General features: G+C 37.2%; 1 protein-coding gene across 1 annotated transcript in view; it reads right to left on the reverse strand.

The window, feature by feature from the left end:
- LOC132007107 (androgen receptor-like) overlaps positions 1 to 9,660 on the reverse strand; it is a 52,801-nt gene extending 43,141 nt beyond the window's left edge. Inside the window, exons 1-2 of the mRNA XM_059385239.1 lie at positions 9,630 to 9,660; positions 8,009 to 8,227 (exon numbers count right to left, since the gene is read on the reverse strand). Coding sequence (XP_059241222.1) covers positions 8,009 to 8,227; positions 9,630 to 9,660 — 250 coding nt within the window. The remainder of the gene's footprint in view (positions 1 to 8,008; positions 8,228 to 9,629) is intronic.
- Between the last annotated feature and the right edge of the window lie 10,159 nt (positions 9,661 to 19,819).

Below are 19,819 nucleotides of genomic sequence, written 5' to 3' on the forward strand. Positions count from 1 at the left end.
ACATATTATGAAATATAATAACATAAGATTAGAATGTTTCCCATTTGATTCGCTCACAAAAGTTAATAACAATCTTGTACAAAGTAGTCTAATAGGGATTATCGTATACCCCATTATATAAGTGAAAAAAATCACACTGTTAGTTTGTTCAAAATCATTGTCCATAAGGCTATGATTCTCACAGATTGTAAAGAATTTTAAAAGGTATTTGGTCACAATACACCCACTCCTCTGTACAAGGCTTGAATCCCCTATGTAACATCCCTGTAAAGGGTTGTCCCATCCTTTCATGAATTGCAGCCTATTCCATTTCTGGATTCCATTTTATAAGGCTATTCTTTCCAGGAAACTCAGTATTTGTCTCCTTGGACTTCAACGCGTTGAGTCTAATTAGAACTACATCATCTTTGGACTGTAAAGGATATTAAAAGCCTTATAACAAAATGTCCCAATGTGATGCCCTGACTCCCCATTTATGAAAATGGACACAAAGTATTGAAATGACATGTCACGAGCCATAGGAAGTTGGTGATAGAGCTAGAGAAAAATTTGGCACCTGCATCCAATGGAGATGTAGTGTGGGTGAGTGTAGCCTCAAGAGAGCACTCTGTAGGTGTTAGGTATCTTTGTTCATTGTCTAGCAAGTGTATGGCCCTGTGAATGCCTTCTCAGTATTCAGCTGACAGAAGTATAAGTGAGATCTGGGCCTGCCTGATCCAAGGTGGTCTTAGAAAGTCCTCTATTGGATATGGTAGCCTAGGTGACTGAATAATTAACACAGACAACCACAAACTCCTATCCATCTCTTCCTCCTCAGAGTCTACAAATATTATACCTAGCTCTTTGACACTGTTGACCTTCAATAACAAGCTTATATTAACCTATAATCGGTCTCACAAAAATGTCATTATGAAATTTCTGGCAAAATACAACAATCCCCTCTCGCATTGAAGGAGATTAAGTTTACATTCTAGAATTGCAAACAGGCTGCACATTTAATGCTTGATAAATCTTCGATTGGAACAGCTGAAAGCCCTTGACTACCATGAATGGTCACATAATGGGATAACATAAGGTCCTCTGCATGCCAGCTGGGTCTGAAGTCCTTTACTGCCCTAATGGTTTTCTTCATGTTTCTTCATGGTCCTATTCTTCCATCAGAAAGCTTAATAAGTATGATCCAAAACTCAGGCAGGAATAGAGGTGAGGAGACCAACTTCAGATATTTTCTCCATAGACTTCCCATTTCTATTGCGTTTTTTTTTTTGGGTGGGGGGAGGGTCATCCCCATTGGTGCTGCCAGGCAATATGAGTTGAGACCAATGTTTGGTCAGGCTTCCTTCAATATGTTCATTCTGAAAAATTCTGCTTAAAGCAGATCAGTTAAGGCAGGGGAGTTACCAACTCCTGCAGTATTATATCAGGCAAATAAGAGGATCAAAAATTCATGTTTATCATGAAGCTATAGAAAAGACTGAAGAACATTGGGTTTCTCATACTTTATAACTAGAGTGCAAATGCAGAACTTATATGGCTGAAACTCTCTCTCTCTCTCTCTATATATATATATATATGAATGTAAGAGAAGACATGAGTTAAGTAAAAAGATATACAGTATTCCTAGATGGGAAGATATAATATTGTAAAGATTTTGGTCCCCTTCTCCACAGTGAAATCTACAAATTTAAAGCAACCCAAACAAATCTTGACAAAACAATTGCAAAGTTTACCTGAAGGAGTAAAATGTGTGATATTGCCAAGATATTTTTGAAAAAAATTTTTACCAAACATTTAAAGTATTAAAATGCCATAATAATTATAGCAGTTTGGTAATGGCTCCAGTATAGATTGATCTGTAGAAGAGATCAGAAAAGACAGAAACAGACTCCATATATATAGTATTTTATCCTAATAAGTGAAGAAAGGATGACTTATTCATTAAATGGTGTCAGAACAACTGGTTGATCATTTGGGAAAGTGAAAAAACTTAAATTACTACCATCCAAACTAAACTCCATATGGATTACAGATGTCAATAAAAAAAAGAGGAAAGCATTAAAGTACTGTTGGGAAATATAGTTTTTTTTTTTATTTTTAAAGGTAGAATAAGGCTTTTTAAAGAATGGCAATACAGAATATAAGTGAAAATTTTGATAGACTCGACTAGAAGACATTTAAACTTTCTTATAAAACTTAAAGACAACCACAAACAAAGGAAAACATATTGGCATCAAGCATGTAAAAGCAGTGGTCAATTTCCTTGATATATAAAGATGAGCTGTGCAATAGAAAAATAGACAAAAAACATGAAAAATAAATTAAAAGAATAAATACAAAAGACCGATAAATATATGAAAATTGTTGAACTTCAATTTCACTGGAAATAACAAATACAAATTAAATAAGATGTCATTTTCATAAGTCAGACTGGCAAAGATTAAATACCAAATATTGGCACAGATATATTACTGGTAGGACTGTATACTTTTAGAGAACAATTTTGGAACATACCCCCCCCAAAATTAAATACAAGTAACCTTTAACCAGTAATTCCATTTCTTGAAATCTTTTTTATGAGAAAATAATTATTTAAGCATAAAGAAGAAGTTCAATATAGCATTATGAAAATAGGGAATATTGGAAAAATGTAAATGTCCAACATTAAGGGGATGGTCAAATTATCCCATATTTATGCAGTAGAATGCTGTGAGTCATTTTTTTTTTTTAACTCAGAAGGGTGTTCACAATATTCTGTTTTGTTAAAACAACAAAAATGAAGCTACCAAACAGCATATTTTCTTGAATCCCACCTTTTAATACCTAAGACTTTACAGCACATTTATCAAGTTTTTTTCCTATGGTAGTGAAACTTTTTTTATAAGTGAAATATTACATAGAGGCCCCATATATAGAAAACAGATAAAATTAAACCTAATCTACCTGAAGTAGGCATAGGAAACTTAGAACTCATCCTGCCACACCTCTCCCTTTCTCCTTTTCTCTACATTCTTAGCATTGTGGTCTATCTTAGAGAAACTCTGTAAAGAGTTCCCAGGCCTTTGTGGAAAAGTTAAGACTTAGTGATTTAACCACAAACACCATATCTTCTATTTTATGGATTAAGAAACTGAGACTCAGAGAATGGGGGTGGGTGGAAACTTGCTTAAGGCTATAGCATGAGTCTGGCGCCTGGGTGGCTCAGTTGGTTGAATGGCTGCCTTTGGCTCATGTCATGAGCCCAGAGTCCCAAAATCGAGTCCCACATCAGGCTCCCAGCCCCACGGAGAGTCTGCTTCTCCCTCTGACCTTCTCCCCTCTCATGCTCTCTCTCACTGTCTCTCTCTCAAATAAATAAATAAAATCTTTAAGGGAAAAAAAAGGCTATAGAATGAGTCAAAATGTTAAAATAGGGACAAAAATCCAGGCCTTCTTATTCATAGTCCAGTAGTTTAGTGCTATTCTCATGTGCGATAATACATGTGAAAATAACATAAAAAGCATAAAGCATTATACAAATCATATCCGTTATTATTTAAATAATAAACTCCTTGACTATCAGAAGGGGCTAGGACATCTGCAGGGATCTTCTAGTCCAACATTATCATTTTACGGATGGGGAAACTGAGATCCAGAAAGGTGAATGGGCAAAACCAAGATTAAATAATTGGTCAATAACAGTGATAGGATTAAAACTCAAGTCTCTTGCCCACTATATGCTCTGCATATTTGCTTTATTATTTCAAAATAATTTTCATATTCATTATATTACTGAGACTTTCTTCAAAGGAAGGAAGGTACAGACCATTACCCTCAATTTATATATGAGGAAACCCGAAGTGCAGAGTGCTTACTGACACCAAAGCATATAGCTCAGTTTCCATCCAGGGAGCATGTGCTTTCTATTTAACCACCATAACTGAGCAAATATCTTATTTGCCTCAATCCTGATTTATGTGACCTGAATGTTCTACAACTACCCATACTGCCTATTCAAAGTGTGAAGGAGGAGTAACACTTGACTTCCTGGCGAAGAACAATAAAAAGAAGTGGAGAATCCCACTGTGCTTTCATTGGGTACTATTCAATTTGCCTTCAAAGATGTTACTTCATTTAATTCTTGTCAAAACTCTTCCAGGTAGCTACTGTTTCTATTTTAGAATTGAGGAAAATAAGTCTCAGAGATGCTGAATGACTTACCTACAGTCACCAGCTAGTGAGTGGCAGAAGCAGGATCAGAAACCAGGTCTGTATGACCTGTGATGCTGATGTTTGCCCTTGTCAGTGTGTTATTTCTTCTCAACTGGGCCCTGACACAATCCTTCAAAGACAGGAGGCAGTGCAGAACAGTAAAAGAGTACAGACCAGGAAAGAGGAAGACCTGAAGACTAGCCCTTCTGTTTCACTGAAACCCTAAGTGACCTGGCCTGGTGTGTTATCTCTACTTCTCTCTTGGCCTTGGTTCCCTTAATTTAGAAGGCAATGTGGTAGACATTAAGAAAATAGTAGCAACTTAAGGAAGGTGGATTCAGAAGTCTTTTATTCACATTGGAATTTCTGATGGGGGTCTCAAAATTCTCCTGGATGTGATTCAAGGAGAACTCTAAGGGCCTCCCCTTGGGGAAACACACACACACAAACACAAAAAAACGACTACTCTACAGAAAAAAAGGAGTAAGTGCCTCCCCCCAAGTGACCTATATAGACTGGGACAAGCCTAAGGCCTGTTTAGGGCCATGCATCCTATGGATGTAACTTTTTCTGGAGCCAAGACAGCCTAGAACCTCTCTGGCTTAATTGTCCAAGGAATTCTCTTCTTTGAAATGCAGTTCCAAGCATTGTTGATTCATGGTAAATTTTTCCCAAGATATTGCTTTGGGCTGTGGAACAGGCTAGACAACACCAGGCACAGAGTCTATACCCTGGCAAAAGGAAAAGGAATACTCTGGAGACCAGTGAGGTTCAGGCCACTCAGATAAGTACTTTGGGGAGCACCAAACAGATGATGTTCTTCAGATGAGATTTGGAAAGACCATTTGGGAGAAGTACAGGCTCCAAACTCACCAAGGAAAACACCATGAGGAATGGCCAGCTGACTTCTGCCAAGGTCATTTGATATTTGGTCAGACCCAAGTTTTATGTTCTCAAGCTGTCTTCCTTTGAGCTCTGTCCAGTGTTGTGCTGGAGTTGGCTTGTAATGACTCATAAAAACTGATTTTGAGCATTACTTCCCAATTTCACATTCAGTGCTGTAATATTGGTAGCTTAAGTCATTCTTGACAGGAGTATCTACAGCATGGAAATTAGCAGACACTACAAAATCAAGGGCTCCCCACTGACCCTTACCCCTTCCAGGAAGAAATCCAGTTTACTGGCACACAGCTCGTTCTTCCCTAATTGTAGTTTTTCCTTTCTCCTAATTGAGTCTGGCCCCATTGTTCTTTTCTCCCTATGCTTTCACCCAAGCACACCTCTGGGGTTTGATAATATAACTTGACCACAGCTTGTAGAGATTCATGTGCATTTCAGAGAAATTTTAGCATTTTCACATGCATTACCCAATAGCTGTATTCCTCAGCAGTTGTGTATAAATAACATTTCTTTAAACTGAATTCACTTTTAAATGTAAAGATTGAACATTTAAAGAAACTCTGTAATGAACACTTTTTAAGGTCAACATAATAACTCTTTTGTAAAATGTACCATTTTACAATGTACCATGTAAAATGTAACCATTTCTTTTATAAATTTTATCAGATCTAAGTTCTGTAAAATAATGATCTTATAACATTTGTGGAGGAAAATTTGGCAAAAGCCTTCAAAATTAAAATGGACACATGCTTTGACCCACCACATGTTTGCACATGCATGACATGACATTTATACAGGAACATTCACTGAAACATTGTTTATAAGAGCAGAAGACTAGAAACAACATAATTGCCCATCAATATAGGCATACAGTACAGCCATTAAAAATGAAGCTATTGGAATGCTTGGGTAGCTCAGTCAGTTAAGCACCTGCTTTCAGCTCAGGTCATGATCCCAGGGTCCTGGGATTGAGTCCTGCATTGGGTTCCTTGCTCAGCAAGGAGCCTGCTTCTACCTCTGCCTGCCACTCTCCCTACTTATGCTCTCTCTCTCTCTCTCTCTCTGACAAATAAATAAATAAATAATTCTAAAAAATGAAGCTATTACATATATATACTGATGTGAAACAATCTCCAAGATACACTATAAAGTGAAAAAAATTAGATACAAAACAATACAGAACACTAGTTCTGTGAGGAATACTGGTGTATTGATTGATACATTGATATACTTAACATATATATTTGTATGTTTATTATACACATGCTATGTCTACATGGATACACAAGAAACTAATAAATAGTGGTTATCCTCCAGAAAGAGAACTACATGCCTGAGGGATGACAGCTCAGAATTATTTAACTCTTTAACTTTTTGTGATTTTAAAATTTTGTATCATATCCATGTATTGTGCATTCCAAATATACATTTAAAATCAGCACAGCTCTGTTATGAATTTCCCTATGACCTTCAGACAAATCTTTTCTCCTATTTGGGTTTCAGTATCCCTATCTACACAAGGGAATTATATTTCATAATATCTCAGACAGAAAACAAGAAAAGGTTCCCAGCACATTATACTTCCCAGTTTTAGAATAACCATTCACAACAGGTGCATTGCCTGTTCAACACACTGTGTAATTAGGGGAGCTGTGCTTCTAATAGGGTCAGAGAAAGTACATTTGCTATCAACAACAACAACAACAAAATTTGCTAGTTAACAAATGCCCACTGAAAATTCGATTGTTCAGCCTGTGCTTAAATCTGTAGAGGAGAAAGAGAAATCCTAAGTTCTGCCTTTTAGAAACTTGAAATAAACACATAAATTCACATGAAGCAGCAATAATACAAAAGAATATAAAGGGATTTTGGAATGGGGCAAGAAGCTATAGGTCATGGCTTGAATTCAATGACTTGCTGTGAGGTGTTGGGCAAATCATTGCTTTCCTTCAAGTTTCAATTTCTTTGTATATAAAATGATGAGGAAGCATGATCAGAAATTAATAATCTCTCAATAAATTAATTCATCCCAGAGATTCAGAGACTATTAGGCATAGATTGCGAAAGCCACTTGTTCTTAGCCACTTGCTAAGTGGCACAGAAGTATGGTCCTGTGACAGGATCATAGACTTAGAGGAGTTAGAAGGACTGCATTGTGAATCCCAACAATATCGTTTAGTAGTTACAGCAAATAGCATAATCTTGGGTAAATAGCATATCATCCATTTATCTGCTTCCTCCCTTATAAAATTGAGATCATATCATCCATTTTTTGCAGGGCCATGAGAATTCAAAATAATATATGTGAAGTATCTGGCAAGTTTCAGGTACTTGGTACACAGGAGCTAATTGAATGATGGGCATTCTCATGGGATCATGTGGAACACAAGAGTAAATGATTAAGGCTGAAGTGACTGCTGAAATCTTTATTGTGAAGCACACAAGGACTGTACTTAATGTTATTTATCAAGTGTTCCATAATAAAGAGCTTTTCAAATTAATTATTTAAATATCCTTCCTATATAGTTTTTTTAGAAGGGGGGTCACCTAAGATCAAATTTTAAAACTGAAATATAATAAACTACAACACAGACACACATCTGCACTGTGTTCTCCTTCTGGGTGCTGCTCTGATTTGATGTCCTGAAAATTCAAAAGCTACATATTAAGATGATTATAGTTTAGACCTTACCAAAACGCTTACATGTTTCTTAACAAGATTAAAGATGAGAGAGATAGAAAAAGAGAGAAGAAAAAGAGAAGGAGGAGAGGAGAGGGGGGAGGAAGGGGCAGGGTTGAGGAGGAAGGACTGGGGTGGTGAGGAGGAGAAAAGATGAAAGGAAAAGAAAACAAAAGGGAAAACGAAAGGAAAAGGTATATGAAAGAAAAAACCCAAGCCTGGGCCCCATGAAGGACTAACTGAACTGTGCAACAGCCTCAAGAAAATCTGGAGAAGCTTTTAGTGCCTCCCCTAAATATGCTGCCTCACTGAGGTCAAGGTTGCCTGTGGTGTCACTGCCATTCCTACTGAGGGCTGAGGCACTACTAATTAGAAGACTGAAGATGTGAACCTGCATCCCAATTATTTCATAGCCACCTTCTCCAAGTCTCTCCCAAGGACTGTTCTGAGTCTCTTCCCCTTAGGAGAGTCACACTGTGATGGACTCATAGCACTAAGAAGCCAAAATTTCTTTCTGACTCTAGGGAAGCCCCACAAATGTGCTGAAGGTTTGAGGTGGGACACTCATAGAGGAATTAGTGGAAACTATAACAAAAAGAGCCAGTGTAGTAGTACAGTAGGGAGAGAATGGGGCATTATAGTTCCACAAACTGCTTTCAAGTCCTTGCTCTTCCTTCTTACTAGCTGGAACTTGGAGTAAGTCACTTGACTTCTTTGGACTTCAATTTAGCTTACTGTAAAATGGAAATGTAGAACACTTCAGGCAGTGGAAAGGATACATTTGAAAAGGCATAGAGGTTGGAAAGAGCCAAGTTTGATTAATTTAACATGATGTAAAACTGATGATTTGTTGGTCATTAAAAAGTCTAAAATATCACAAACACACTGATTCCATCCATTTTTCTCTCCCTTTGTACCAAAACCAAAGATTTTTCTCTTACAATTGCCTTGATATAGATGGCCAAACAGGTTTTACTGTTCCTTCCCTCAGCCTCTGCTTTGGTTTGCATTTTGGTGATTATTATCTGAAAGACCAGTTACTGTAACCAAGCAATAGACACGGCTAGGAAAATGACGTCTGGAGGCCAGTGGGGTGGTAAAATGAACTGTTGGCATGCTGACTGCTTAGTTAAAACACTCTTAGGCTTCACCTTCCAACCATCAGAGAATGAGACAGGGAAACTGCATCCATTGAGAAAGGTCCATCCTTACCGTCCATTTGCCATAAAGATAATATATTTTCCTTTTATACATTTGAATTCTTCAAAAGAATCCTCACCAAAATTGTTTAAATCAACTGAATTGTGAACAAAAATAATGGTTACTGACCAAATGAGAAGTCTATCATAAATCTTAAAATTCCTCTATAATGTAGAACCCAAAAATGAGTAAATTACTCCTTTCCATTTGTGATTAGGAAGGTCAGAAGAACTCAAAAGTACATGTTGCTAGGCTTTCCTTAATGAAAAATAAAACAAAACAAAACAAAAACCACCCAGGCCAACTGGAGGAACATCAGCTGACAAACAGGTCTAACTTCATCTGTTCTTTTTTCACTGTCCCAAAGGTCCCTAGGTATTTGAGTGTCTATGCACTTTGGAGTACGTTTTTAGCACTAAGGGCACAATAAATTTTCCTAAAAACACAACAGTTATCCTTGGCTCTAAAAATCTATAAAACATCAATAATTATTAGTAATTTAGTACAAGGATACTTGCAAAATTCCTGTTTTGAAAGAGACCTATTCTGGAACATCAGGAATGTAAAATTATCTGCAACTAATGTTAGGCAACACTGGTGTTACTCAGGCTTAGCCATTTTCATATTGAGCGTACCCCTTCTTTGTTCCCTAAACACTCACCAATAGGAAACAGTTCATCTATATCCAGCATCTTCCCAAATCATAAACATTTATATAACCTCCACCTTGCATTTGTAGGTAGCTTTATAACTTACAGACAGTGTTCCAAACCACTGTATTCTCTGAACCTCACAACAATACATGAGCTACTCAGGGCAATTATTATAATTTTACAAATGATAAAACTGAGGTTTAGAATGGTTAACAGAATTGTCCAAGCTCGTGCAGTGAAGAGGTGAAATGATTGCCACAATCAGGTACTTTGACTCTTACTCCCATTCTTTTCTCCATAGTATTCCAAATAGCAACAAAACAAGTTAATTATAGTAACTCTGCTATGTTTTAGAAGGCATGCAGACTATTTTACCTATTCCAATAAGATATATAAAAAAATATTAAAACCTAGACTTTTTGGAGATCAGTTTTCTGGAAAAGTTCATTTAGGTGGAACATTTCATTTACCTGACAATACTGGATAAACAAAGGGTTGAAAATGGAGCATAATATTCATTATGTAATCTAATCAAAAACTATTAACACCTATTAAGTGCCAAAATCTATACTAGGCACTGGTTTATATTCCATAAAACAGAAAAAATATTAAGAAAAATCTGGTCAAAATTAAAAGATTAATTATTTTAATACATATTTTTTGAATATCTACTCTATGCCACACAGTGTTCTGGATGCTTAGAATATGTAAGTGAACAAATACTAAAAAATAATTACCTTGACTAATATTCATATTAATGTATGTGAGGAGGTGTGGGAGGGAAGGAAACTGACAATCAACAATAGACTCAATTATTAAAAATTAAGTAGTATGTTAGAAAGCAACAAGTGCTATGAACAAAAAGCATGGTTAAGGGGACAGAGAGTCCTAGGGCAGACTTATTTTAAATTGAGTGGTGGAAGCAGGCTTCATTAAAGTGAGATTTAGGAAAAAATCCTGAAGTGAGGGAGTAAGCCACACATATCTTGGGGAAGAGCATTCAAGACAGAGAATAATTGATATAAAGGCCCTGATGTGGGACAATGCCGATCATTTTTGGGGAATGGCAAAGAAGCCAGTGCAGCTATAGCATGAGGAAAAGTGGCAGTATGTGAGGTCTGAGAGGTAACATCAGTACAGATCATTTGTGATCTTAAAGGACAATAATTTTTAGGTCAGAACTTTTATTCTGAATGAGATGGAGAGATACTGGAAGACTTTGAGTAGAGGGAGAAACACGGCCTGGCCTACATTTCTATATCAATCACATGTGAAAAATAATACTTTTATTCTTGCTTGTCAAACAAACAAACAAAAAACAGCATTGTGGTGAGTGACCTTAGGAATAGCTGGAAGATCCTGAAAATTCAATTAACTTTCAGGGTCATTTTTCCTGGACACTTGAGATGTGCAATTTTTTAAAGGTTGGGAAGTTCTCAATCAAAACAACTCTTAGACTGGAGTAATATGAGAAGATGATGGAGGGAGGAATTCCTAAAATTCTCTACTCCATAAAGGAAATAGAAAAATGGCAAAATAAGGGGGGGGTCAGAATAAATATTTTAAGAACTCTAGAAATTAACCAAACTCTTGTGACTAGGGAGCATTTATTCAAAACTTTGCAGTGTTTAAATTTACTCTATTCCCTGTCACTCCTTCCTCAGTACCATAGTAACCATAAAAAAAAAACAGCCTGCAGCATGATGGTGAAAACCAGCGTGTTACCCACTGGAGGAGATAAAATGGTGTTGGGACTCCTTCAAAGACTCTTTCTTAGAGAACTGCCATTATTTTACCTGTCTGGGGACTCCCTGAAACACTGCTCTCAAGACTGTGTTTATTTAACCTGACTTATAGCCTGCTCAGTATGAACAGCTTTTTCCCTGGGGGAGTTTCCAGAAAATAATCAGAGGCAAATGCTGGATATTAGCCTGGCTAAGGTGATGGATAGCAAGTATGGCAACAAATGAGCTAACTGAAAAGCTTGAAAAAAGTGGGGATGGCACTCCTGGCTAGCTCAGTTGTTGGAGCAGGCAACTCTTGATCTCCAAGTTGTGGGTTCAAGCCCCATGCTGGGGGCAGAGATTACTTAAAAATAAAATCTTAAGTGTCTCCTAAGTTTCTCAGTCAGTTAAGCATTCAACTCTTGATCTCAGCTCAGGTCTTGATCTCAGGATTGTGAGTTCAAGCCCCATGTTAAGCTCCACGTTCCACTAAACAAACAAACAAAATCTTTTTTAAAAAATGGGGAAATGAAATGTTTACAGGAGGCCTTGAAATGATTCAGTATATTCCCAGGCATCCAGAACTTAGTTCTAAAAAGTCACTAAACAAGCAAACAACAAAAACAACAACAAACACCACCACCAACCAACCATACAAACCATTTAACTTAATAATTCTACCTTATAAGTTAAGGCACATGCTGTGATGAGCACTAGGTGTTATATGCAACTAATGAATCATTGAGCACTACAACAAAAACTAATGATGTACTATATGGTGACTAACAGAACATAATAAAAAATAAGTTATTTATACTAAATGTAATTGGAGTAAACACTGCCATTAAAAAAAGATTTGACAAATGGATTGAAAAAACAAGATGTAACTATGCTGTTTACAGGAGAAACTTTAAATTCAGAGACAGAAAGATGTGGGCCTGGGTAGCTCAGTTGGTTGAGTGTCCAACCCTTGATTTTGGCTCAGGTCTTGATCTTGGGGTCATGGGACCAAACCCCACATAGGGCTCCATGCTCAGGATGGAATCAGCTTGTCTCTCTCCCTCTGCTCCTCTCTCCACTTGCATGCTCTCTCTCTCTCAAATGAATAAATAAAATCTTAAAAAAAATAAATTCAGAGACAAAAATAGATTGAAAGCAAAGGGAATGGAAAATATATTCCATGCAAACAGTAACCAAAGGAGAGTTGGATATGCTCTACTAATATCAGATGAAATAAACATTAAGATAAAACATGTGACTAGAGACAAAGATGGACACGTTTTAATGGTAACTTGTTGAATCCACTAAAAAAAAATACAGTTGGAAATACATGCATCTAATAACAGAGCCCCCCTCCCAAAATATAAGGTAAAAACTGGCAGAATTGAATGGAAAAATTGATGATTCAACAATGAAACTGAAGACTTAAATACCACACTTTCAATAAAGTATAGAACAAGTAAGAAGAAGGTAAGAAAAGAAAAGTCATGAATATCATAAACAAATTAGAACTAACAGGCATCTACATGACACTCCACCCTGAAACACTGCAATACATATTCTTCTCAAGTGCACATGAAACATTCTCCAGGGAAGAACAAATTCAAGGCCATAAATTGAGTATCAAAAAATTTAAATTCATTGAAATCATACCAAGAATGTTCTCTGATCAAAATAAAATAAAACTATAACAGGTAACAAAAGAGAGCTTCAGAAATTCACAAATGTATGAAAATTAAACAATGCAGTGTAATGAGTCAAAGAAGAAAACAAGGGACATAAGAAAATATCAAATGAATTGAAAAGACAACATGGCATAACTTATGAAATTCAATGAAGCAATGCTTAGATTAAATTTATAGCTATAAATGCCTACACTAAAAAGATGTAGTTCTTGCAGGCACCTGGGTGGCTCAGTGGGTTAAAAAGAAGTAGTTCTCTCTACTATCATCACAAGAGAGAAAACTAGAAAAGGGAGAACTAACTAAAAGAAAGCAGGAGGAAAGTGATAAAGATTAGAAAAGAAGGGGTGCCTGGGTGGCTCAGTCAGTTAAGCACCTGCCTTTAGCTCAGGACATGATCCCAGGGTCCTGAGATCCAGCCCTGCATTGGGCTCCCTGCTCAGTAGGGAGTCTGCTTCTCCTTCCGTCCTTTCCCCCACTCATGTTCTCTCTCTCTTTCTCTGTCAAATAAATAAATAAAATATTTTAAAAAAAGTTTAGAACAGGAATAAATGAAGTAGGGGTGCCTGGCTGGTTCAGCTGGAGAGGCATGTGACCCTTGAACTTGGGGTCATGAATTTGAGTCCCACATTGGGTATAGAGATTAGTAAAAAAATAAATAAAATTAAAAAAAAAAGAAATGAAGTAGAGAATATAAAACAAAAAAGAAAATGAATAAAACCAAATCTTAGTCCTTTGGAAAGATCAACAAATGGATAAACCCTTTAATAAACTAACCAATATAAAAAAGAAACAGAGCTCAAATTATGAAAATCAGGAATGAAAGACAATACTACTGAAATAAGGAATTTATTGAATCATCCTAACTGAAATAAATCTTACTGAAATAAAGATTATTGGTGAATATAATATACAATTATATGTCAACACTGATAAAATGAAAAAATTACTGGAAAGATACAAACCACCAAAACTGACTCAGAAGTAAAAAGAAAATTTGAATAGATATATAACAACATATTTAATTAGTAATAATAATAACTAATAATAATATATTATTTCCCACAAAGAAAAGCCCTAGTATGCATGGCTTTATCAGGGAATTTTACCAAATGTTTAAAGAACTAGTACTTACTATTTACAAAACACCTCCAAAAAAGAAAAAGATAAGGGAATGTTTTCCAATTCATTTTATGAAACTATTATTACCCTGATAAGAACACAAGAATAAGACAGTGCAAAAAGAAAACTAAAAACCACTCTCTCTTATGACTATAAAGGAAAAATCTGAGCTTTTTAAATACTTGCAAACCAAATCCAGCAATATATAAAAAGAATTATACCCTATAATCAAGTGAGATTTATCCCAGGAATGGAAGGTTGATTCAGAAAACAAAAATCCATGAAATATCAGTTTAATGAATAAAATATAAAAGCCACATAGTGATCTGAACAGACACAGGAAAAGCATTTGGTAAAATCTAACTAGTTTTCATGATAAAAATACCAGGATTACATAGAAACTTCCTCAACCAAGCTCTGGATAGCGAACCCAATAATAGGTATCCATGAAAAACCCACAACTGGTGGTGAAAGACTGAAAGCTTCCTTGGTTCCTCCCTAAGATAAGAAAGAACGTCTTCTCTCAGGACTGCTATTCAGCATGGTAGTAGATGTTTTAGCTGGGGCAATTAGACTAAAGAAAGAAAAAAAGAAAGAAAGAAAGAAAGAAAGAAAGGCATACAAAATGAAAGGAAGATGTTAAAATATTTCTTTTCAGATGATATTATCTTGCATGAAGAAAATTCTAAAAACTACACAAAAAAACTACACAAAATAACAGAGCTAATAAATGAATTCAGCAAAGATGCAGTATAATAGATCACTATATAAATATTAATTGTATTTCTACAGTGTAGCAATGAATAATCCAAAATATAATTAAGAAAAAAAAACCCATCTATAAAAAAGCATCAAAAAGAAAAAAAATATTTAGGGAGGAAGCAAGATGGTGGAGGAGTAAGAGACTGAAATGTCATCAGGTCCCAGGAGTTCAGCTGTATAGTTATCAAACCATTCTAAACACCTATGAACTCAACAGGAGATAGAAGAAAAGAGCGGCAATTCTAGGAACAGAAAACCAACCACTTTCTGGAAGGTAGGAAGTGTGGAGAAGTGAATCCAAAGTGATGGGAAGGTAGACTGCTGGGGGAGGAGCTGGGTTCTGAAACTTTTAGAAGTCTGCTCCACTGAGGGACATTGCTCCAGAGGCTAAGTAGGGGGTGGAGCCCTTGTGGGGACAGTGTGGCCTCAGGACCCATGAGGTCACAGAAAGACTGGGGGTGCCTGAATGTAGCAGAGCTTCCAGGCATCAGAGTGGGGGAAGCCAGCTGCAGAGACAGAGACAAAGAGGGAGCTCTCAGCTTGGGCTTACCTTAAACCATGATATGGGGCACAGTCAGGCCACTGCTTTTTAAGCAGGGACTCCACAAGTGGCAGATTCAGAGAGACCACCCTCCTTCCTCCTTCAGGAAGAGTAGTGTGGGAGTACACTGCAGGAATCTGCTGGGTTTGGAGACTCCAAAGGGGGCTGTGCACCAGAAATAGAAATGCTTGGTCTCAGGCCAGGTGAGCTCAGAGTACAGCCAGAGACCAGGGAGATGGAAGAGATTTACTGCTTTTCTCTGAGGGCGCACTGAGGAGTGGGGCCCCGAGCTCTCTGCTCCTACTGGCCAGAGATTTGGAGGCCACCATCCTCATTCCTGTCCTCCAAAGCTCTACAGAAAGCATTAGGGGAACAAAAGCTCTGGATAGCAAACCCAAGCAGATTACTTAGCCTGGCCCCTGGCAAGGGCAGTGCAATTCCACCTCAGGCAAACACATTTGAGAATCATTGCAACAAACCCTTCCCCCAGAGGATGAGCAAGAACATCCACCCATGAAAACACAACTGTTCAAAGTCTTTGGGATGCAGCAAAGGCAGGCCTAGGAGGAAAGTATATAGCAATACAAGCCTTTCTCAGGAAACAAGAAAGGTCTCAAGTACACAACCTAATAGGACACCTAAAGCAGCTGGATAAAGAACAGCAAATAATGCCTAAACCCAGCAGAGGAAGAGAAATAATAGAGGGCAGATATCAATGAAATAGAAACCAAAAGAACAGTAGAACAGATCAATGACCCTAGGAGCTGGTACTTTCAAAGAATTAGTAAGATTGATAAACTCCTAGCCAGACTTATTAAAAAGCAAAGAGAAAGGACCCAAATTAATAAAATCATGAAAGAAAGATGAGAGATTACTACCAACATGAAAGAAATATAAACAATTATAAGAACATATTATGAGCAACTATATGCCAGTGAACTAGACAATCTGGAAGAAATGGATACATTTCTAAGAGATGTATAAGCTACCAAAACTGAAACAGGAAGAAACAGAAAACCTGAACAGTCCCATAAACTGCAAGGAAATGGAAACACTAATCAAAAATCTTCCAACAGGGGCGCCTGGGTGGCTCAGAGGGTTAAGCCTCTGCCTTCGGCTCAGGTCATGATCTCAGGGTCCTGGGATCGAGTCCCACATCGGGGTCTCTGCTCAGCGGGGAGCCTGCTTCCTCTTCTCTCTCTCTCTCTGCCTGCCTGCCTCTCTACCTGCTTGTGATCTCTGTCTGTCAAATAAATAAATAAAATCTTTAAAAAAAAATCTTCCAACAAAAAAGAGCCCAGGGCCAGATGGCTTCCCAGGGGAATTCTATCAAACATTTAAAGATGAATTAATACCTATTCTCCTGTTCCAAAAAATAGAAGTGGAAGGAAAACTTCTAAACACATTTCATGAGGCCAGCATTACCTTGATCCCAAAACCAGGCAAAGACCCCATCAAAAAAGAGAATTACACACCAATATCCTTGATGAACAGGGATGCAAAAATTTCTCATCAAAATACTAGTCAATAGGATCCAACAGTACATTAAAAGGATTATTCACCACAGCCAAGTGGGATTTATTCTTGGGCTGCAAGGTTCGTTCAACATCTGCAAATCAATCAATGTGACACAATACATTAATATAAGAAAGAACAAGAGCCCTGTGATACTCTCAATAGATGCTGAAAAAGCTTTTGGCAAATTGCAGTGTCCTTTCTTGATCAAAACTCTTCACAGTGTAGGGATAGAGGGTACATATCTCAATATTGTCAAAGCCATCTATGAAAAACCCACAGCGAATATCATTCTCAATGGGAAAAAACTGAGAGGTTTTCCCCTAAGGTCAGGAATATGGCAGGGCTGTCCACTCTCACCACTGCTATTCAACATAGTACTAGAAGTCCTAGCCTCAGCAATCAGACAACAAAAAGAAATAAAAGGCATCCGAATTGGCAAAGAAGTCAAACTCTCACTCTTTGCAGACGATATAATAGTTTATGTGGAAAAACACTCCATGCTCATGGATTAGAAAACAAGTATTGTGAAAATGTTTATGCTACCTAAAGCAATCTACACATTTAATGCAATCCCTATCAAAATACCATCAATTTTTTTTCAAAGAAATGGAACAAATAATCCTAAAATTTATATGGAACAAGAAGAGACCCTGAATAGCCAGAAGAATGTTGAAAAAAGAAACCAAAGTTGGTGGCATCACAATGCCAGTCTTCAAACCCTATTACAAAGGTGTCATCATCAAGACAGTATGGTACTGGCACAAAAACAGACAGATCAATGGACAGAATAGAGAGCCCATAAATAGACCCTCAACACTATGGTCAACTAATCTTCAACAAAGCAGGAAAGAGTGCCCAATGGAAAAAAGACAGTCTCTTCAACAAATAGTGTTGGGAAAATTGGAGAGCCACATGCAGAAGAATGAAACTGGACCATTTCCATACTCCACACACTAAAATAGACTCAAAATGGATGAAAAGACCTCAGTGTGAGAAAGGAATCTATCAAAATTCTTGAGGAGATCACAGGAAGCAACCTCTTTGATCTCAGCCACAGCAACTTCTTCCTAGACACATCTCCAAAGGCAAGGGAAGCAAGGGCAAAAATGAACTACTGGTTATTCATCAAGATCAAAGCTTTTGCACAGCAAAGGAAATGGTCAACAAAACCAAAAGACAAGTGACAGAATGGGAGAAGATATTCACAACTGACATATCAGATAAAGGGCTAGTATCCAAGATCTATAAAGAACTTATCAATCTCAACACCCAAAAAATAAATAATCCAATCGAGAAATGGGCAGAAGACATGAACAGACATTTCTGTAAAAAAGACATCCAGATGGCCAACAGACCGATGAAAATATGCTCCACATCATTTGGCATCAGGGAAATACAAATCAAAACCACAATGAGATACCACCTCACACCAGTCAGAATGGCTAAAATTAACAAGTCAGGAAATGACAGATGCTAGCGAGGATGCAGAGAAAGGGGAACCCTCCTACACTGTTGGTGGGAATGCAAACTGGTGCAGTCACTCTGAAAAACAGTATGGAGGTTCCTCAAAGAGTTAAAAATAAAGCTCCTCTGTGACCTGGCAATCAGACTACTGGATATTTATCCTAAAGATACAAATGTAGCAGTTCGAAAGGGGATGTGCACCTGAATGTTTATAGCAGCAATGTCCACAATAGCCAAACTTTGGGAAGAACCTCAATGTCTATCAACAGATGAATGGATAAAGAAGAAGTGGTATATATACACAATGGACTACTATGCAGCCATCAAAAGAAACAAAAGCTTGCATTTTGCAATGGCATGCATGGAACTAGAGCGTATTATGCTGAGCGAAATAAGTGAATTAGAGAAATAATTATCATATGATGGCTGATATGAGGAATTTGAGAGACAGGGTAGGGGTTGTGGGGTGTAGGGAAGGAAAAAATGAAACAAGATGGGATCAGGAGGGAGACAAACCATGAGACTCTTAATCTCGCTAAATAAACACACGGTTGCTGGGGGTTGGGGAGGTAGGGATGGGGTGGTTGGGTTATGGACATTGAGGACAGTATGTGCTATGGTGAGTGCTGTGAGATGTGTAAGCCTGATGATTCACACATCTGTCCCCTGGGGCAAAAAATACATTATATGTTAATTTTATTTTTTTATTATTTTTTTTTAGTGATTCACTTGATGAGGTATAGATCATTTATTCCAAAATGGGACTAATTGATTAAAGCTTTAAATAAATTCTACAATGTGGTATATTACTAAAGTCTTGGTAATCTGATTTTAAAATTTTTTTTTAATTTTTTATAAACATATACAACATGGGGGCTTAAGTGGGTACGAGAAGAATAAATGAAAGAAGATGGGATTGGGAGGGAGACAAACCATAAGTGACTCTTAATCTCACAAAACAAACGGGGGGTGGCGGGGGGGAGGGGGTTGGGGAGAAGGGGGTGGGATTATGGACATTGGGGAGGGTATGTGCTTTGGTGAGTGCTGTGAAGTGTGTAAACCTGGTGATTCACAGACCTGTACCCCTGGGGATAAAAATATATGTTTATAAAAAATAAAAAATTATTTAAAAAAATAAATAAAATAAACATATAATATATTTTTATAAAATAAAATTTTTTCTTTTTTATAAACATGGTTTGTCTCCCTCCCAATCCCATCTTGTTTCATTGATTATTCTCCTACCCCCTTAACCCTCCATGTTGTACCTCCACTTCCTCATATCAGGGAGATCATATGATAGTTGTCTTTCTCCAATTGACTTATTTCACTAAGAATGATACCCTCTAGTTCCACCCATGTCGTTGCAAATGGCAAGATTTCAT

This window comes from Mustela nigripes, chromosome X (assembly GCF_022355385.1).
Source record: "Mustela nigripes isolate SB6536 chromosome X, MUSNIG.SB6536, whole genome shotgun sequence".
NCBI classification, from domain to species: domain Eukaryota; kingdom Metazoa; phylum Chordata; class Mammalia; order Carnivora; family Mustelidae; genus Mustela; species Mustela nigripes.